We start from the raw sequence: 20296 nt of genomic DNA on the forward strand, positions 1-20296 counted from the left end.
GCATTAATTGGAATTCCATCCCCACAACCCCCTTTGTGACTATAACAGCTTCCATACTTCTGAGAAGGCTTTCCACAAAAATGTGTCTGTTGGAAATTGTACCCATTTAGCCAAATGAGTATTTGTGAGGTCAGGCACTGATATTGAATGAGAAGGTCAAACTTGGAAGCGGCATTCCAATTCATCTCACAGGTGTTCAACAGAGCTTAGTGGGCCACTCAATTTCCTCCACACTAAACTCGACAAACCATGATTTTATGGACCTGTCTTTATGTACAGTGTCATGCTGGAACAGAAAAGAGTCTTCCCCAAACTGTTGCCACTCAGTTGGAAGCACACAATTGTTTAAAATGTCTTTATATGCTGAAGCATTTGCAGTATCCTTCACTGGAATCAAGTGACCTAGCACAAACCCTGAAAAACATCTGCAGACCATTATCCCTCTTCTACCAAAATTTACAGTAGGCACTATGCAGTCCCGAAGGCAGCATTCTCTTGACATCCGTCAATCTCAGATTTATCCATCGGACTGCCACATAATGAAGCGTGATTCACCATTCCAGAGGACATGTTTTCACTACTCCAGAGTGCACTAGTGGGGTACATTTCAATACTCCAGCCAATGCCTGACATAGTGATCTTAGGCTTGTGTGCAGCCAGTCAGCCATGGAAACCCATTTCATGAAGCTTACAACACAAAGTTCTTGCTGCTTCCACAGGCAACTTGGAACTCTGTTGTTAGTTATACAAAAAAGTAAAGGTGATTTTTATGTGCTATGCATTTTATTATTTGGCAGATATGCATTTGATCATTTGGCCGCCCTTCTCTATGAATTTGCTTGGTGTGCCACTTCATGGCTACTAGATGTTTCCATTTCACAATAATAACACTTAAAGTTGAACTGGGCAGATCTAGCAGAGCAGAAAGTTCACATACTGATTTTCCAGGAAAAAAAAAGCTCTTTGAAGGCATATGGCCCCATGCTTGATTAAACACATTTAACAAACATTTCCTAATGATCAATGATATATTGTGTAGGTTGATTAACTGAAATGCAAACAGCTGTGTAAAACAAATAAAACTCGGCAAGTGAGAACCATACTAAAAGGGCAAGGTTCTGGTAGATGTGGTGGTTCAACCTGCAAATTTGTATACCACGACAAAACTGAGCACAGCAACAAGACATAAGATGGCCATGCTGCATCATGAAGGTCTGTTCAAAGCAGAAATTTTGCAGCAAACAGGTGTTTCTGTATGTGCCATCTAAATTCTTCTGCAGAAGGACAACAAACTGGCAAGGCTGAGGACTGGAAAAATCAGTGTCAGCAAATCAGCCATAATATAATGAGTGTAGCAAATTAGAAATACACTGATACCTTGAGATACAAGTTTAATTCATTCCGTGACCGAGCACGTAAGTCAAAATGCTTGTATCTCAAATCAACTTTCCCCATTGAAATTAATTGAAATGAGATTAATTCGTGCCAGACCCCAAAAAACCACCCCAATTTTTTGTTAAATGTTTTCAACATAAGAAAAATGTATTAATAATGAACAAATATTGTATACAAACAAAATAAAACCTAATACATAAAAGGGATTATAAAGAAAAAAACAGATGTTGGCGAAGCTGATTAGCGTAATTTTTTTTCTTTCACTTCACCTTTGCTTAACTTAATTTTCTTCTTCACTAGTTTTTTTTCTTTTTGCCATGCTTTCATCACTTTCATTCTCAAGGCGTTTCAATAGAAACCTGTCCAAGGAGCTTCGTTTAGTCCTCCCCTTTATGAGTTAGGCAAGTGTCATTAAATAGCGCCGCTGCACGATTAGTTGCAACTGGTGTTTCTTTTCAATAAAGGCAAGCGTTAAGCAAGTGTCATTAAATAGTGCCGCTGCACGATCAGTTGCAACTGGTGTTTCTTTTCAATAAAGTCAACTGTTAGGCAAGTTTCATTAAATAGTGCAGCTGCACGGTCAGTTGCAACTGGTGCTTCTTTTCAATAAACTCAAGTGTTAGGCAAGTGTCATTAAATAGCGCCACTGCACAATCAGTTGCAACTGGTGTTTCTTTTCAATAAAGTCAAGCGTGAGGCAAGTGTCATTAAATAGCTCCGCTGCACGATCAGTTGTAACTTTTTCAGGGCGTTTCTTTTCTTTAAAGTTCAAAACTTTTTCCCACATTGCAAGCACTTCCTTTATCTCACTTTAAGAGATAACCTCCTCCACCATACTGATCTCCTGCAGAACCTCCGTATGTTGCTGCGTCTGTAGTTCCGTCAACTCCTCTGTCGTCAGTTCCTCGGAATGCTCTTTGATGGCTTGTATTTCGGATTTTGGCTTGTAACTCAAGGCAAAAAATCGACCTAGTCACGGCTCGTATCTCAAAAAACTCATACCTTGGGGGACTCGTATCCCAAGGTACCACTGTACATCAGGCTTACTTCCCCTCGAAATCAGAAGATGTTCAGCACTGCTTCCAGCTCAGAACTGGCAAAAACTACTGGAACTCTTGTTCACCCTTCTACAGTCAAGGAGAAGACTAATGAAAAGTGGTCTTCATGGAAGAGATGCAAAAGCCATTCTTCCAAGATGGATATAAAACCATACCTCACACCTATGCACAAAAGCATAAAGATGGCAGTGCAGAAAAATGGCATCAGCTGCACTGGACTGCTAAATCAAAATTAGTAATAGGTGTTGTACCATGTTAGCCATTATACGTAGATATAATGAGAAGTCAAGCAAAATGACACCTTTTATTGGCTAACTAAACAATTACAATATGCAAGCTTTCGAGGCAACTCAGGCCCTTCTTCAGGGTTCAGACATTTTAGGTTCAGACAGAAGGCAACATTTCTGCTGAAGGGCTACAGAGCATTACATGGATGAATGCCTGCAGGTAACACTGAATCACAGCTGAATTTCTACAAACAGAGTTGGTAACTTGATCAAAATTAATGGTCCGTCACTGCTAGAACGATGGATAAATTTTTCAGTTCCAGCTTCATTCTACAGCATGAAAATTACCATAAACACATGTCCAAAATCTTAAAAAATATATATCTGCAGAAAAAAGAGGAACAGGGAATCCTGCAGCAAATGTTACTGTTTCCATATAGCCCTGATCTCATCATCTTCAATCCCTGTCTATAACAACTTGCAAGCAAGAAAAACACCAAAGTCTGAAGCAGAACTGTCGATGGTTCTCCAAGAGGCCTAGAATAACATACCATGCAAGTACCATCAGAAACTGCATTTAAGTATACCTAACAGAATTGCTGCTGTATTTAAGGAATGTGGTGATTACACTAGATATTGATTTTGTTTATTTCTGTGTACTTCACTTTCAAGGAAGTTTATTAATTAATAAAAACAATTCAAGGTATTATTTGTAAAAGCATTTCTGCTTAACAGCATTTTTTCACACTATATGTTTGTCTACCTTTCTATCTCTTCCTCCCTCTCTAATTTATATTTATATATAATATATATATATATATATATATATATATATATATATATAATATATATATATACAGTATCTATATATATAAAATCCCTATGTGCGTCAGGTGTCCGTGTGTGGGTGTCTTCTGGTGAAGTGCGCATGCGCGGGGCACGGTGCAATGCGCGATATTACTGTCAGAGAAAGTTTGAGGCGTTTTACAGAAATACAAACCAGTATTACTGCGAGAGGAAATTAAAGGTACACAATACAGTGACGCATATTACAGCCACATACAAGCCAGTATTACTGTCAGAGGAGATTAAAGACATATTACTGACGCGCATGCCTGTATTACTGCCAGAGAAAATCAAAGGTATATTACGGACGTACAAGCCAGCGGACGTACAAGACAGTATCCTTCAATAAGGGCGCGCACAAAAAGGTGAGCCTCAAAAGGGCGACCTCAATTGGGCGCAGCGAATAAAGGCACGCATAAATAAAGATCTGCACCTTTGTTGCTCTTCACATATTCCAGAGCCATTTGAAACTAAATTATCTACGAACGCCTTTATTCGCCGCGCTCAATTGAGGTCGCCCTTTTGAAGCTCGCCTTTTTGTGTGCGCCCTTATTGAATAGAGCCATACAAGACAGTATTACTGTCAACAGAAAATTAAAGACACACAATACACGGCGGCAGCCCACGAAGAACGGTCAGCTCAGCAAGTAAACATCAACAAAAGAAAGGCTGAAAGAAAGAAAAATACGACCAACAAAAAAGAATGAGGTCAAAGTCCCTTGCCATTTAATATAGACTGATTCTACTAATGTTTATGCACTACTGTTCTAGCGCCCGTTTATTGTAACGGGCTAAATGACTAGTATATATATATATATATATATATATATATATAAATATATATAGTAACAAAGGCGCTATATTGCACCCACCCCGACACAGATTAGACACGGGAGGCACGTATAAAAATAAACTTTTATTTTTCTTCAGCTGGAGGGCACGTCTTCCCTGTAATCCCCCCCCAGCCACAACACAGTCCCCAAAGCACACACTATACCACCAAAACACTCCTCTCTCTTTCTCTTCCACCACCACTCCTCCACAAGCTTAGTCCTCCTCCTCCTCCCAACTCTGGCTGTTGAGTGGTAGTTGCTGGCTCCTTTTATGGCCCACCCGGAAGTGCTCCAGGTGCTTGATCACCTGTTTCCAGTTGCACTTCCGGGTGGGGCTGAAGATTAGGGATGTGGAGAACTCCATCTGCGAGAGGCCCTGCGAGAGACTGAGGCACCGCTCCAACCCAGGGGGGCAGCCATCCAGAGTCCAGGGGGAGGTACTGCACTGTCTAGGGCTGCTCCCTCTGAATACACATTGAAGTGACGTCCCAGCCGTCTGCCACAATATATATATTATGGACAGATGTATTACAGACAAAAAGAAGGCATTGCCAATGAGATCTCAGTTATCAGGACTCCTAACCGAACTGGTTATGCAGCAATTCGAAAGCATTAATTCTTTTCAGACCAAAACTTTGAATACACAAAGTTGATGAGAGACCAGCTGAATGTTTCCACAACCACAACAACTCAGTATTCCTGGCAATTCAGTTCACTATGGAAAGAGAAATGAACAGATCCATCAACTTCCTGGACATCTCAATTGAAAGATGTAACAACGACACTTTGGTTACAAGTGTTTATCGTAAAGAATGTTATGTTACACTTTGGTAGAAATCACCCCTTACCACATAAACAGAGTTGTGTTAAAACATTGTTTAAAAGGATATGTACCCACTGAAATAAAAAACAAGCCAAAAAGAAAGATGTAATCTGTTCCATCTTTTTACATCAAAAGGCTACCCCAAGACATTTAGCAAACAATGTTTACACAGGAGACACCCCAGATTTCAGCAAACAATTGGCACCAGCCCAATCTCCTATTCTACCTGGTATAGTCTTCCTTATCGCCGTGGCGTATCTGAAACCGTAGCACACTTCCTCTCTAAATCAGGCATTAAAGAGGCACATAAAGTGTGAAAAACTCTACAGACAGTTCTTTTTAATGACAAATGCTAGAAACATATAGCAGAGACACAAAATGCGGTATACAATATACCATGTAGTGCATGTTCAGCTGTATAACAGGGACAAACGTCTAAAACACTCACAATATGCATACAAGAAAATTACAATGCTGTCAGAAGGAAAGACCCACAGTCTCTGCTATATGCAAATTTCAATTCAACCAGACACACGTTTAATTGGAACATGGTTCAAGTAAGATTCCCGGCAAATATGAAGACTGCCAGAGAGATGACTGAATCGTGGCTATCAAATGAAAAAACCATTAACAGACACGTGGACATGAACCAAGCATACACAGACTTAAAAAGAAGAACATCCAAATAACAAAAATATTTTTAAGACATACACACTCTGATCCCCACCTTACTAAATCCATGCCCATCTCCTCATTTGCTATTTGCTAATCATTTTCCTCTGATGATGACACCTTGCAGGAGCTGAAAGCTCAGGAATAAAAGACTATTTTAAGATATGAAATACATTTTCTCCCTTTGTAGACTTCTTGCTATAAATATACAAACAGTATCACAGAACTTCGGTTCCATCTATCTATATATCTATATCTATATATACTGTATATTGTGGTGTGTGGCCAGCTAAATATTCCGGCCCTCACCCCCAGGCCGCTAGGTGGAGCTCTCCCAACAGCGTGGACATTCCCCAAATTCCAGCAGGGCCTCATGGACTTTGTAGTTTATATGCACAGCCCTGCTGGATACCATGGGGACCACCAGGAGTCGCTGTGGGGAGGCTGCCGGACTCTTACTTGCCCTATAACCCAGAGGTGCATCATAATCACATGACAAGAGGAAACAACGTGCTTCTGCGTTGAAGAAAGGAGCTTTTTATCCGACCAGGAAGTGTTCATGATCACATGGACAGAAGGGAGAAACACTTCCGGGTCATGGACTATATAAAGGACTCTGGGAAACCAGTACGCTTAGCTGAGCTGGGAGGAAGGGTGGCGAAGTGTCTGGGAGTGTGGAGGATTGATTACTGTATTGTTTATTGATTATATGAGCATTGTGGAGTGTAGGTGCTTTGTGCACTTTATTAGTGTCCAAATAAATACTTCTTGGACGGCTTTTACCTGGTGTCGAGTCAGAGGGTTCAAGAAGACGATATGGGCCTCAATCTGTCACAATATATATCTTTATATATATATTATATATATATATATATATATATATATATATATATATATATATATATATATAGATATATATACACACACACACACATTTATATTGTTGAATATCATTGAATATATACACACACGCACAAACAGTAAATACACAAACTATAAAGAATTATTTTCTCTTAATCCCAGACAAAATGAGAATGATGCTCATGGAAAGGGTCTTGTGGCCACTAAAGAATGTTAATTTACAAATTAAATCTGATTTAAATACTGGAAGGAGAATAGTCTTCTTCCTGAGAACAGCAGAACTGTTTGGTAGTCACTCATAGCATACATACATCTGAACCTGATGGTTGTGTACTTTCAGCTTCCTCCAATAATGACAAAACTTTGTCAAATGAAAACGTACAAAAGAATACAGAGCCTCAGTTACAAAAGGAAGACACAAATTTAGAATTTGTATTTAAAAAGGCATAACACATAGATAATGAGTATTAAAAAGAGTGAGAAGCACACAATTTGAAAACTCCACATTTCAAAATATAAAAAATGTTTCTTGTACCATGTGATATCACACTGCACCACTGCACATTATAAAGAGCAGTTAGTTGTTCCACAGTTTCAAAGGGAATATGTCTTGCTCACTAAAATATGTTACAAGGCCATCTGGGTGATAGGAATAAAAGGGAGCATATTTTAAAACATTTCTATTGAGTTACATCTCATTAAAAATCTAGAACAATTTCATAAATCTTGTCCCAATTGTTGAATACTGTCTACATATCAACCCGCACATGCACTGTTAATAAATATTCCAGTTATGATGTTTCTTTTAAAAGAGTAGAAATGGACATTGGTGGCCACTACCAAAAGTAAAAATGGATATCTTTATATTTTAGTGTTGGTCGATTATGCAACCAGGTATCAGAAAGTGGAAGGATCTTGAAGCCATTAAATGAGGTTTTCATTCACATTGGTAAACCTTGTAACATTTTTAACAGATCAGGATACATGCTTTACTTGAAGAGTTATGAAAGAATTGCATAATACTTTTGCTTTTGACATCTTTTTGTATCCATCCCATGACTTGTGCCTGTCCAGAACTTTATCCTTGAGATCTGTTGAAAGTGCCTTTCCACCCATAGTCAATTGTTTGCTTTCAGGTGCACTACCGAGCACTGGAATGCTCCCGGAATAGCCATATTTAGACTAAACTAATCAAAATGATTACAGTTGATTACAGGTGGAAGTCAACTACCTTGGTTTAAATGATTATCACTTACACCTGATTGAGTTTATAAGTATTATTTGGGAGGGGAGTGATCCTTTATCAGTCTCAGAGATTCTTGTTTTTTTATTTATTATTATTTTTCTAAACTGTTACTATTATATTGTGGACTTGGATATTCTAGTTTGGATCGCTAAAATATAGCTGAAAAAATATTTTTGTGTTTTCACTGCAGGCTATATAGTAACAAAATGTGAATATTTTCAAAACAGGTGATTCTTATACCCACTGTATATCACTAACATTGAGTTAACACTATAATGTCATCAAAATCGACTTTTAACAGGTCAAGTGTTTATGCATATACAGTAGTGAGGTGCTCCTGTAGTTGCATGAGAGCATATCTGACTATCTGTTATCAAACACAGCAGAATATGTTGGCTTATGAAATGCAACTCTGAGCATCATTTAAGATAATTTTGAAAATCATAGCATGAAACATTTCCCTGTTTTATTTGGTTTTGGTATTTTGGTATTGTGAGGACCTGGCTGTGTTTTGAACTTTTGACAATAAAAATCTTGTTACTCCGGAGTAAAAGACTTAAAAAAAAAAAAAAACAACACATTTTATTCTACTGAAAGTAAAAGTCGTAAGTTATTAATTTCATAAAATACATACTGAAATTCAAAACTGTTTAAGTGCATTCTTACATTTACCAATAAATCTTAAACAGCTTTTAAAAATACTTGTTGACATTAATACAAACAGATTTGTGGACATAAGCACTGAAGAAGAAGAAAAGATGAACCAAAAAACAAAACACATACACACACAAAAAAAAACAAACTGGATTTTCTGTTCTTTCTAGAACAGAAACACTTCTATTAACTGAAATAATTTTTTTAGTAAATACCTTCTTGTACCGCAACATCCATAGCACTTGCATTACTGGACTGTAGCAGCTCCTGATATGATTGAGCCGACTGGTCAAAAAGTTGCACAAGAAGAGCACAAGTCTTTTCATACTCGCAGCGACCAATTGTGGAAAGTTGATCCAGCTGCTGCTGAACAAGGCCAGTGTCATCCAAGGGATCCTCAAGACCGTCACTGTAAGGAATAACATTTAAAAATATTGTTACACTTTCTGGCCTAGGCAATGTCTAGAAACTCACTGAGTTTTTTTTAAAGAGTGCGGTCCCAGAAATTGGACTAAGTTCTATATATATATATATATATATATATATATATATATATATACATACACGCAAGGCTCAAGTAAGCTTCAAGGCTTAACCTTCTAGTCATGCCAGGTGTTTATCAGCTCATTGTAGTGAACAAAATGTACGGTATCAAAAAAATGTCACATGCAGCTTTTTCTTGGCGTCAATTTCTGCCAAAATCCAGATAAGTGCAAAAAAAACATCTGTATTGCGTTTACAAGTACAGTTTGCATATTGCTTATCTCAAGGTGACAAGTAACTCAAAATTGACATCCGACCATATATGACAAACATATGTGGAAATCATTTTCTTTCTTCCTAGATTACACACACGCTATGCTGCCAGAGGGTGAACCCAGTCGCAGCAGTGATGTTTCACTGCCTATTTTGCTGTATCAGGAGGATTTTTAACACAAGGAGGTCAATGTTCAGTCTAATAAAGCCAACTGATCCATATTTCACAGATCCAATGAAGGATGAACCTCAAATCCCAAAGGGTTAAAAACACTCTGGACTACCTGATAACTACCTCCCCCCCCCCCCAACCCCCCACAGGTAAACACACAAAACTACAATCTGGGCTACAGGTCGACATTTACCAAAGGCAAATGAATGTGAATTTACTGTCATACTGAAGTCAATGAAGCGCCACTACAAAACACAACTTAAATGCCTAGGCTGCTCAGAGCGCATTCATTTAAGCAAGATTTGAATGCCTATGTGGAAAGGGCCTTACATCTGCAGCCGCTGTCACTGACAATGTTATATCTATATAGAAAACTAAAATTGTTCAGTATTTTATCTTTCTTAACAATGACAAAAACCAGAATGAAAAAACAATGTATATAAAAATTGTACAGAGGAAAAAGCTTGGGGAGAAACAAGTACCTATATATTCCTATCTTTTCATTTCTTCAATTTTCCTAACTGTATTTTAGGGTTGTGGTGAGCCACAGATGATTCTGCCATCACTGAACTGAAAATCAAGAATGAACTTGATGGAATATCACTATATCGCATGTCATTGTCATATACATCAGGCCCCTTACAACATGCAAATTAAACTAACATGCGTATCTTTCTACAGTAATACGGGAGAAAAACACTTACCGCAATATGATGTGGACAGATTCTAATCGAGAAGTAATATAAGCCTTTGTGACTTCTGGTGTGTAGGTCTCAAGCATGTGGGGTTCTGTGGCTTTAACATAGGGTACAGAAGCTGCCAATCGTTGCCAAAGACTTAGTAGGTAGTGTACACTATTTGGAGCAAACTCCCAGTGCTGTGGAGAAGTAAACATAGAATTAACACAATGTCTAAATATGAATGAATAAATGCAAAAAAAGAAAATAAATGTTGATCTATTTGAATTTCTATTACATAAAAACAAAACACTGATTTTCTAACTTATTTAATGACTTTCAGAGGTAGGGAGAGCCATTCCTTTCTTCACAATCAAGGAATATATATGAATTAGCCACATGAAATTATGTTCTAAAGTGAAACACTCATATATTAAAAAATGCTTTTTCTAAGGGTTAAATGGTGTAAATAGAGAACCAGTCTTAATATGAAAAAAAAAAACTTAAAACTTATCGAATATGTCCACATTCAAGCAGCAAGGGTTTTGAATTAAAACAAAAAATATGCCTTCTGTGTTCAAATGCATTTTTATAACCATAAATAGAAACTAGAAGTAATATATTTTATCACAAATTCTAAGTACTGTTTTTCTTAAAGTAAGGATACATTTCCAGCCTGCTTGTCTGCTCTCAGCATCTGTCATGAGTGGTGTTTTTATTAATTTTCCAAGCCATTAATTCAGCCTGCAAATTTTTCTTCTCTTTTATGTCAATGGTCGTTTCATCAATGATAATGTACTACCACAGTTTTTAACAGACAACTCATATTGATGTGTACCAAAATAATTTTTTTTCCTGCGCATTGTGCAGTCAAATCAAAATTTTTATATACAATGCTGGCACGCATCTTGAATTACATACTGACACAGTGGTTTAATGGAAGAATCATACTCATTTTTTACCCCCTAAATGGTGCCTTTGCATCAGTCCTTCCAGCTTCACCATGGTACATTCTCGGATAGGTTTCAGTATCATACCAAGAAAAACAGCTATATATTTTTGCAATTTAATGTGTTCATTTCTGTTCACATTAACTTGTCAGCACTGTACTTTTCACCTGCAGCTTGCTCAAGTCACTGTGTTCCATATCTTCTCTCTTCTCCACATGGAACTGGTGTAGGCAAATGTGCTAATTATGCTCCAAGTGCATGGAAAAAATAGTATGTTATTCTCAGTGATTTTATGTATGTATTTTACCTATCTGAAATCATGAATCATGGAACGATTGGGATAGGTTGTGGAGGGGGCTACTTTTTGTATACTACATTTTGTGTTATTATATTTTACATAGCCTGCAGGGAGAGATTCATGTTGATGGGGAGTGGCAGCCTGGAGGTTATTGGTAATGCACGCAAATAAGACTTTGGAAAAGTGGGAGAGAAAATAATTGAGGACAGCTTGTTTTGAGTGAGTAAAAGTAATTAGTAAATTTCACTGTTTCTTGTTAGTAGGCCACTATTCAACCCCATAATATAATAAGAAAGTTCAAAGTTGTGGTTCATAATATGAAGTTCTTCACCAATCTCTGTTTATCCACAATCTCCATTCTCTTGCAGTAGATGCTTTCTGTAGCAAAACAGTTTTTAATATTGGTCTATGATCTTCTTCATCACAAATAGAGAAAGACTGTCAATGATTGTAAGTGTGACATTTTTTTCAGTGACTATTGTCTACGCATCTACAGGACCTGGATAGCAACACCAGCAGAAGAGGGTTTTTTTCGAGGTGGAAACAATATGCTAGGTGAAACCATGGGGATGAAATGCTTAAGTGGAGGGAGAAAAGCAGTAACACACAGTAAGTATTCTCTTAAAATCTCTAAACCTTACAACATTTTTTCCTCCCATAGAAGTCAACATGGACACACTGGTTTACAATTTGTGTGCAATCTCAAGATGCAAATCAATACTCAATAAGTTCTAGGCTTCTATATTTGATAGGATTTTAAGAACTTTGCTTTTAATGCCCTATGACCCCAATTTTAGAAGCAAAAACAGGCATAATTAATATATACCATGAATCTGAAAATACAACACTGAGTTGAAAAATACCGAACTTGTCCTTTAACCATGATGAAGTTATCCCGGTGCTCATCACCGAGAACAGTCTGAAACTTCAACCTGGTAAAGTTCATATCAGAAAAGGGAGACTCATAGACATTTGTCAAGCCAAACAGTGCAGCCACCTTCTTACAGTGCCCATTTTGTGCTGAAATTTTTAACAGCACCAATCTTACTCTTCCCTTTTCAAACTGCAATTTCACTGTTCAAATTCTTTGCTATATTTTTTAGAAAGGCTTGTTCCAATAGATCATTCAGTGTCAGATAACAATGTGGTATGCTCATGTCATGCTTTCAAACCAACACCCTCACCAAATTATGCAGAGTTACATCTTTTTCCTGCTAAGACATCCAATTTGTGAATGCATCAAAATGCTATAGATACATTCTAAAGACACTTCATTCAAAAACACCTTGAAATCTGATACTCTGAAATTTGCCATAATGGAATTTAAGATCTCACGTGTTGGACACAGGGGCCCGAGGTGTATCTTAACATTCTCTAAAACATTACGAGATACTAAGAAGGAGAACAATACAACACCAAAGCTAACAGCCTTTCCTTTTTCACCCTTAGAATGAAGAAATAAAATTGGGATGAACTGTGATGCCACTTCGGTTGTTAACCCGACTCCTTCCATTCCTGTTGCTATTCACATTTTATGGAGGCTGGAAGTCAGCATTAATTTATCAGCCAGCATTCAAATGTGATGTTTCGGAGCCCATGGAAGCATATTTTTACTTTGTGCTGACATTAAAGAGGGGTTCCACCAAGGAACCCTATCCCATTATATGTATCTCTGGTTCATATTTCCATACATGACATGATCTAATCTCATTACTCTGGCTCAGAAGGTCTGCTGTTGGATAATAGAGTTCAAAAAAAAGAAAAAGCAGGGACTAGAACTGACAAATTTTCCTCAAAAGAAATGCTTTCTAGATCCAGACACCAAAAACATGTCTTTGTGTGCCACTGCTTGTCAGAATTTTTTTTCTGGCCGCCTCAAATTCCTCTGCACCTTTGTTTTGCAAATGTGTCAGTCAGCACAAGCAGCCTGCTATCCCATCCTCCACCCACTCAGCTGAAGTCAGTCTCAAAATTCTCCCAGCTCGTCTGTTTTTCTGGGTGTGAGGTTCCTTGAATTGAATAGGTTAATAATATATCATTATTTGGAATACATACATTTCGTGTGTGTTCCATATCTACAACGATCTGGGTAAATGTAGGATGACAGGAAATGCAAGCCAAGAAATGTTTAACACAAGTAAAAAGTAGACTTTTTAAACTTTTCATGTTCTACTAATAATTGGCAAAATCACTGACGTGAAGTGTATAATATATGAACACTGAAGTCCAAATATCAAATAAACACTTTCAAAAAAGGTACAACAAAACAAGTACACTTTTATTCAAGAATATAACCAAAGTAAAAGAAATGATTCAATTTAAGTGTTGCTGTCTGTTGTGATGTGATATTTTGCATATAAGTTGATAAATATTTTGTATGTCTTTATTTGTAACTTAGGCAAAACTAAGTCAGGAAAGTGAATTTTACGACAGAATTGGGGGAAGTGCTTGAAACAAGTTTGGTAAATGTTTCTCTGAAATCTCTCAACCCCCACACAAAGCCAAGCTGCCTAACTGGCAAGCTTTAGCTTAACATATGGTTTGGAGGGTAGGTGTGAAGGTGTTCTATTCCCCCATTGGTCTTAAGTATGGCTGTTTGGAACTGGCTTGTATCAGAAGCCTTTAAGTACCATGATGTCCTATTGGCTCTAGGGGTTGGACAGAAAATCTATAAATTTGCTTGCTTACCTCACACACTCTCTCTCTTACCAAACTGATGAACTGAAAAGGACAACACAATGAAGAGCACAGCTCGGCAGCCATATTGAGACAGGCATGAGGCCTGTTCTGAAGAAAGCCGACCACAAATGATGCCTTAACTAGAGACATTTTAAGTAACTAACAAGTCTGTGTGCCACCTGAAACTACGCATCACCATTTATCAGGTTGTATGGTTGCCAATATTCAAATGTACTTTGCATATTGTTATTATTTACTGTATGAATATGATCAATAATACATTGTTTAAACTGTAACTTAACTCCTGCTTGTCTTTTACTACACCTAATTGCCTGAGGTTATACAGGTAGAAGGGAAGGTGGGGAGAAGTTATATACTATAATACCTTATAAACAGTGGTAAGTCTGGGAGATTTGAGGCATTCTGACAAAGGCTACAGATTAATAATACAAAGGGGAAAGTAGAGCAATATATTACTCTACCAAGACAAAACACGGTCAATAAGTAAAAACCAAAGCTCAAATATCAATCAACAGAAAGTTGACTATCTGCCTGGGTGGCTCAGAGGTAAGAGCTGCTGCCACGTAAGCAAAAGGTTGCGGGTTGGAGCCTGGGCTCTCCTTGTTTTGAGCAGTGAGCTGCTATTATTATTATTACTATAATATAATAAAAACATACATTTGATTTGAGTCTGTTACACCTGATGTAAATTTTTGCTACCTGTAAAAGATATCGCAGAAGGGTAAAAGCAGACACATAAACGCTGGTGATTCATAACCTCTTGGTATCTTGTTGTCACTTGAATTTTTTGTTATTCAGTTTTATTCTTGAATAAAATCACACTTTTTTCATTATACATTTGTGAAAGTGTTTATTTTACATTCCACAAACCACTTGATTGACATTAAATCTGTCTCTGCCCCTCTTGCGCATGCACATACATGAAAACGTCACTATTTGAAAGTGCTATGTCATTTGAACATGCTTTTTTTCTGATCTTGCCCAATCTCATATGCCGAATGATAGTCTGACAACAGTCACAGGGGATTGTATGTTTGATTGCCAGTAAAACAAATAGTTCTGAGCAGCCATCAATCACAGCCCCACTGTGGTCATTACTGCTCTTGTGAAAAGAATGGAGATAAACGCCATCAACTCAAAGAGGGAGAGGCAAGTTCATTGTAACACGTGAATGTGACTAAGAGAATAAAAATGAATTAAAAAAATGGTAACTTTTACAAGTAGCAAAAATTTACCTAGATTGTTACAGAATCAAATCAAATGTATGTTTTTATTATATTATAGTAATAATAATAATAATAAAATAGCAGCTCACTACTCAAAATGAGGAGAGCCCAGGCTCAAACCCAGAACCTTTTGCTTATGTGACAGAAGCTCTTACCTCTACACCAGCCAATCAGACAGTCGACTTTCAGTCAATTAATATTTGAGCTTTGGTTTTTAACTCATTGACAGCAACACGTAACTTGAACAGTTTCTTTATCTTTGGTTATATTCTTGAATAAATAGTGCACTTGTTTTGTTATACCTTTTCTGAAAGTGTTTATTTGATATTTGGACTTCGGTTTTCACACATTATACACTTCATGTCAGCATTTTGCCAATTATTAGTAGAACATGAAAAAAAGTTTCTGTTTTAGTTATGTGTTTAACATTTCTTGCCTCGCATTTCCGGTCATCCTACATTTACCCAGACCGCTGTAGACACGGAACACACATGAAATGTATGTATTCCAAATAACTATATATTATTTACCCTATACAATTCAAGGCACCTCACTCCGAGATAAACAGGCTTGAGCTGGGAGAACTTTGCAAATGACTTCAGCTGAGTGGGTGGGGGATGGGATAACAGGCAGCTTGTGCTGATTGACACATTTGCAAAACAAAGACGCTGATGAAGAGGTGCGAGGGAATTTAAGGTGACCTGGCATTACGACTTTTTTTGTAGGCTTCAGGGATTCTAATGAAACTTTATGTGGCTGGGTGCCGAATGGGGATTAGATGGCCAAGTTGAGAGTTTAGTTTATACCATTTTTTTCTGGGTATGGCACCTTATCCCCTATTTTTCAGCTAAGGGGCTATGCTTCATGTTCATTCACATGCAAAGGTGTTGAGTCTAAACTTGATGCCTCGTTTTGGAGACAGATTTTATAATCGTTGTGTCACTCTAGGAATTGTACAACGCCACCGCTATATCCACTGTGGATCTCATTGAAGGCTGCACTGGAGTACTTCCTCCAGTTCCCTGACTGACAGTTTTATTTCTACCATCTGTTCTGCTCCTGGATACCTTCTCGCTGGATCAAGTGTGATTGTTGGAGGGGTTAACTTTGACAACCTCCATTCATTGAAATACTGTGAATAAGACCAATCTAACAGACCATTAAAAACCATCAAAAGGCTTTGTGAAGATGGCCTTAATGAATGTTTGGTCCGCGGCCAATAAATCTTTTATTTTAAAATTATTTTTTACATCCCGAAACCTGGACTTTTTATTTTTAAGTGCTGACAACTCAGTTTCTCTCTATGATCTTTCTCCTCCTAATGAATTTTTTTAGCTCACCTAGAATCGCTGGTTGGGGTGGTCATGACATTACAGAGCTCATATGTTGGACTCAGATATAACACTTGGTCTCTCTGTAATATTTCTGATCACTTTGTAGTAGTTTTTGAAATTAAACATTTGCACCTGCCCATCAATTCCCCTCAACCACAGTGCTGCTCAAATCCTATAAATGCTGATACAGTGCTGCAGTTTAGTGATATCTTCTCAGACACTCACTTATCTTCGGTGACAAAGCCCTCTCTGTTTGCTCTCATATTCATGGTCTGGTTAATATTCTAGATTTTACTTGCAAGGATATACTGGATTTGGTGGCACCCTTAACGTTAAGGAGAGACAAGGATAAAGCTAGTGTTCAGCACTACACAGGCAGGCTGAGCACAGTTGGAAAAAGGATAAACTTCAGGTTACTTATGAAATTCTCAGGACTCGCTTGAAGTTCTACCAAAAGGCAGTGAGAGCAGCAAAATGTAAATATTTATCTTGTTTAACTGCAAATGCTGCCCCGAGACCTAGGGTGGTTTCCAGCACCATAAACATTCTTTTAAACCCACCTGTCAGTGTCTTCCTTAACTGTACGTCCAAGACGTGAGAGCTATTTCTCAATTTCTTTCTAAATAAAATTCAAATCATTTGTTGAACCATTTTTCATCTAGTTGCTGATTACTATGTGCCGATACTAGTTCCCTTTAAGGCAGTGCATAGCCGTCTTACTCTTTTTAATCAGTTTCCTCTTCTTAGCTAGCTGATATAGTCCTGCATATGAAACCTTACAATTATCCACTAGATATTTTAACTTCACACCTGTTTAAATATACTTTCAGAGTCCTTAGTATAATTGTTTTGGCTATTATTAACAACTGCCTAAAATATGGTATAATGCCAGACAATTTTAAACATACAATTGTTCAGGTAGTGTTGAAGAAGCATACTCTTGATCCCACAGTTCTTTCAAACTAAAGACCAATTTCTAAGGCCCCATTCCCATCCAAAATCATAGAAAAAGTGGTTTCTTTGTAGTTACTTTCATATCTGGAGGATAATTTATGTGATGTGTTTTAAAACACTTCATAGTATAGAATCTGCTTAACCTTGGACTTGGGTTCTTGTGCACTTTTACTTCTACTGGATCTTAGTATAGAATCTGACACGGGGAACCTTGGGGTTCCGTTAAAACGGCCCGAGTATAAAGTCGGCATTCAAGGTTGTCCATGGAAATGGTTTGAGTCCTACCTTAAAAGTAGATCTACGTAACATATGTTAACATAGATGGTAACTTCTCTCATCTAGCACCTCTCATAAAGTGTTCCATAAGGTTCCATTTTAGCCTCTCTTTTATTTGCACTATAACTGAGGAGGGTCCATATTTCAAAAACATGGTGTCACTTATGACACATAAATTTTTCATACTGATTTTAAAATGGTGTTCCTGTTTTTAAAGACTTGCATAGTCTTGCTCCAAAATGCATCTGTGATCTCCTTCATCTCCATGAGGCACTGAGGCTATTGAGGTCATCTGGATAACTACTACTCGTAGTTCCAAGATCTTGATCTCGGCTCAAGTGTAGGGGAGGCAGACCTTTCTCAGCTGTTGCTCCTAGGCTTTGGAATGATCTGCTTCTCCAAATCAGGTCTTCTTCCTCTATCAAGGTTTTTACAACTAGGCTGAAGACCCACTTCTTCTCTTCCATCTTTCACTGTGTGTAAGGGTGTGAGGGATGGTGTTGATTGTTTTTTTAATCCATTCTTTCACTATTGTTTGTACTGTGTTTATTTTATTGCCACTTTGTACAGCACTTTGACTCAATATGTTTTTTTAAACATGCTTTTATAAATAAATCTGACTTGATTTAATATTTTTTACTATTATGTGTAACTAAGAACTGTACAGGAGTAATAAAGATGGGTAATAACATGATTTTGGGTTACATATTATTAGTAATGCAAGTCAAAACTGTTAATTTTTAATTTGTATAATGCAACTGTTTCTATTCTTAAAGTAGAACACAAAAGCACTAAACAAAGAGGAGACACAAACAACTAAATTTACATTATGACTGAAGGTTACAAATCATGAGAAAATGTTTTGAAAGTTTACCATTTTAACCTGAATTTAACCCATAGGTCACACAATATACATTTTTGCAGTAAAGGGAACATACAGGTTATATAGCAGGTTATCTAAATATTTGTAAACACAATCCTCACTCTCTCTGCAATAAAAGATTATCAGATAATGTATACAAAAGTCCCTTTTATTCTGTATAGGTCCAGAATCAGTTAACCACAAATTGAAATCAGAAAAGCTTTGAAAACCAAGTTTTTTTTTTCCTTAAGGTCTTCACATCGACAACTTTTCATGCACTGACAACCAGGAAATGTTCCCAATGATTATTTTTGTCAGCACTTATCAAATGAATAGACTGGCTGCAGCCTGCTCTGAAACCTATTCAATGTTTTACAATATAAAACCTTGTAATTGACTAAAAATGAAACATTTTCTTGAATAAAACAGAAAAGCCATTAAAATATTCATTGGAATATTTCCTGCTACCAATTTGTAGTAATCCCCCAAAATAAAAAAGTGGGTTTAAAGATAAGCACAGTGACTTTTCTTCTCCTTAAGACTGGGTCTAGTGGGTTTAGGGTACAAAAAGCAATCACCGTGAAGTGGACGCATGTATACAAATACGAACAACTACATGTGCATCAGGTATGTTAAACAGTGCTTTATTTTTAGTACATAAAAGTTAAATTAACATTTAAAGTATAGATATGAAAACAACAGTCCATTATGCAATCTACTTGTTAATGTAATATCATAAGAGTGACTTTAACACTGGCGATTCATGTAACTAAATAATTAAAAGCATTTTACTTTTCACTCATGTTTAATGTGACTCAGCAACTGTGCAGTGTTCTTCAAAAGACAAGAATAGGAAAAAAAACCAGATAATGCAACACTTGAAAATATAGTACTTGATAAAAAAAACGTAATATAATCCAGTAGTCCATAAAAGAAAGGAAGATAAAATCGCCCATAATTGCTAAAAGATATTAAAAGCAGTCATTAATATCAAACTTGGTCTTAATTCCACAGTTATACTTTCTGTTTGTACCAGGCTTTGAATGTTTTGAATAAATCAATCAATCAATACATTGTTCTCATTAGAACCTTCCCTCTAATGGGTGAAAATGACTTAGGTTTTAAGGTGTATTATATGTTGCGTGTGATGTTACTGAAAGAAATAAATGAAGAAACAAATACATAAAAAATAAGCAATTAAAAACAAAAAAATAAAAATCATTTAAATATGTATACTCAGAAATTGATTTGTTATTATTTATTGCCACATTTCACAATATATTTATTTATTTGGACTAAGGTTTCAGCCCTGCTGAGTATATCCAAAGATGGGTGAGACGAGGGACTGGGAAACAGAGAACTGGTCAAAGAAGGTGAGATGTAAAGTGATTTTGATTTTATTCTTGGTTTGAATGGATTATTTATTAATTATTTATTTGTTGTACATAGCGCACGTCAGGGAATAGTTGAAAGTGT

At 37.0% G+C, this 20296-nt stretch overlaps 1 protein-coding gene across 1 annotated transcript in view; it reads right to left on the reverse strand.

Moving 5' to 3' along the window:
* Nucleotides 1-20296, reverse strand: part of xpo7 (exportin 7) — a 249926-nt gene that overhangs the window by 50685 nt on the left and 178945 nt on the right. Inside the window, 2 exon segments of the mRNA XM_051933382.1 lie at nt 8831-9024; nt 10248-10420. Of these exon segments, the coding sequence (XP_051789342.1) occupies nt 8831-9024; nt 10248-10420 (367 nt within the window).

This window comes from Erpetoichthys calabaricus, chromosome 1 (genome assembly GCF_900747795.2).
Source record: "Erpetoichthys calabaricus chromosome 1, fErpCal1.3, whole genome shotgun sequence".
Taxonomy (NCBI): Eukaryota; Metazoa; Chordata; class Cladistia; order Polypteriformes; family Polypteridae; genus Erpetoichthys; species Erpetoichthys calabaricus.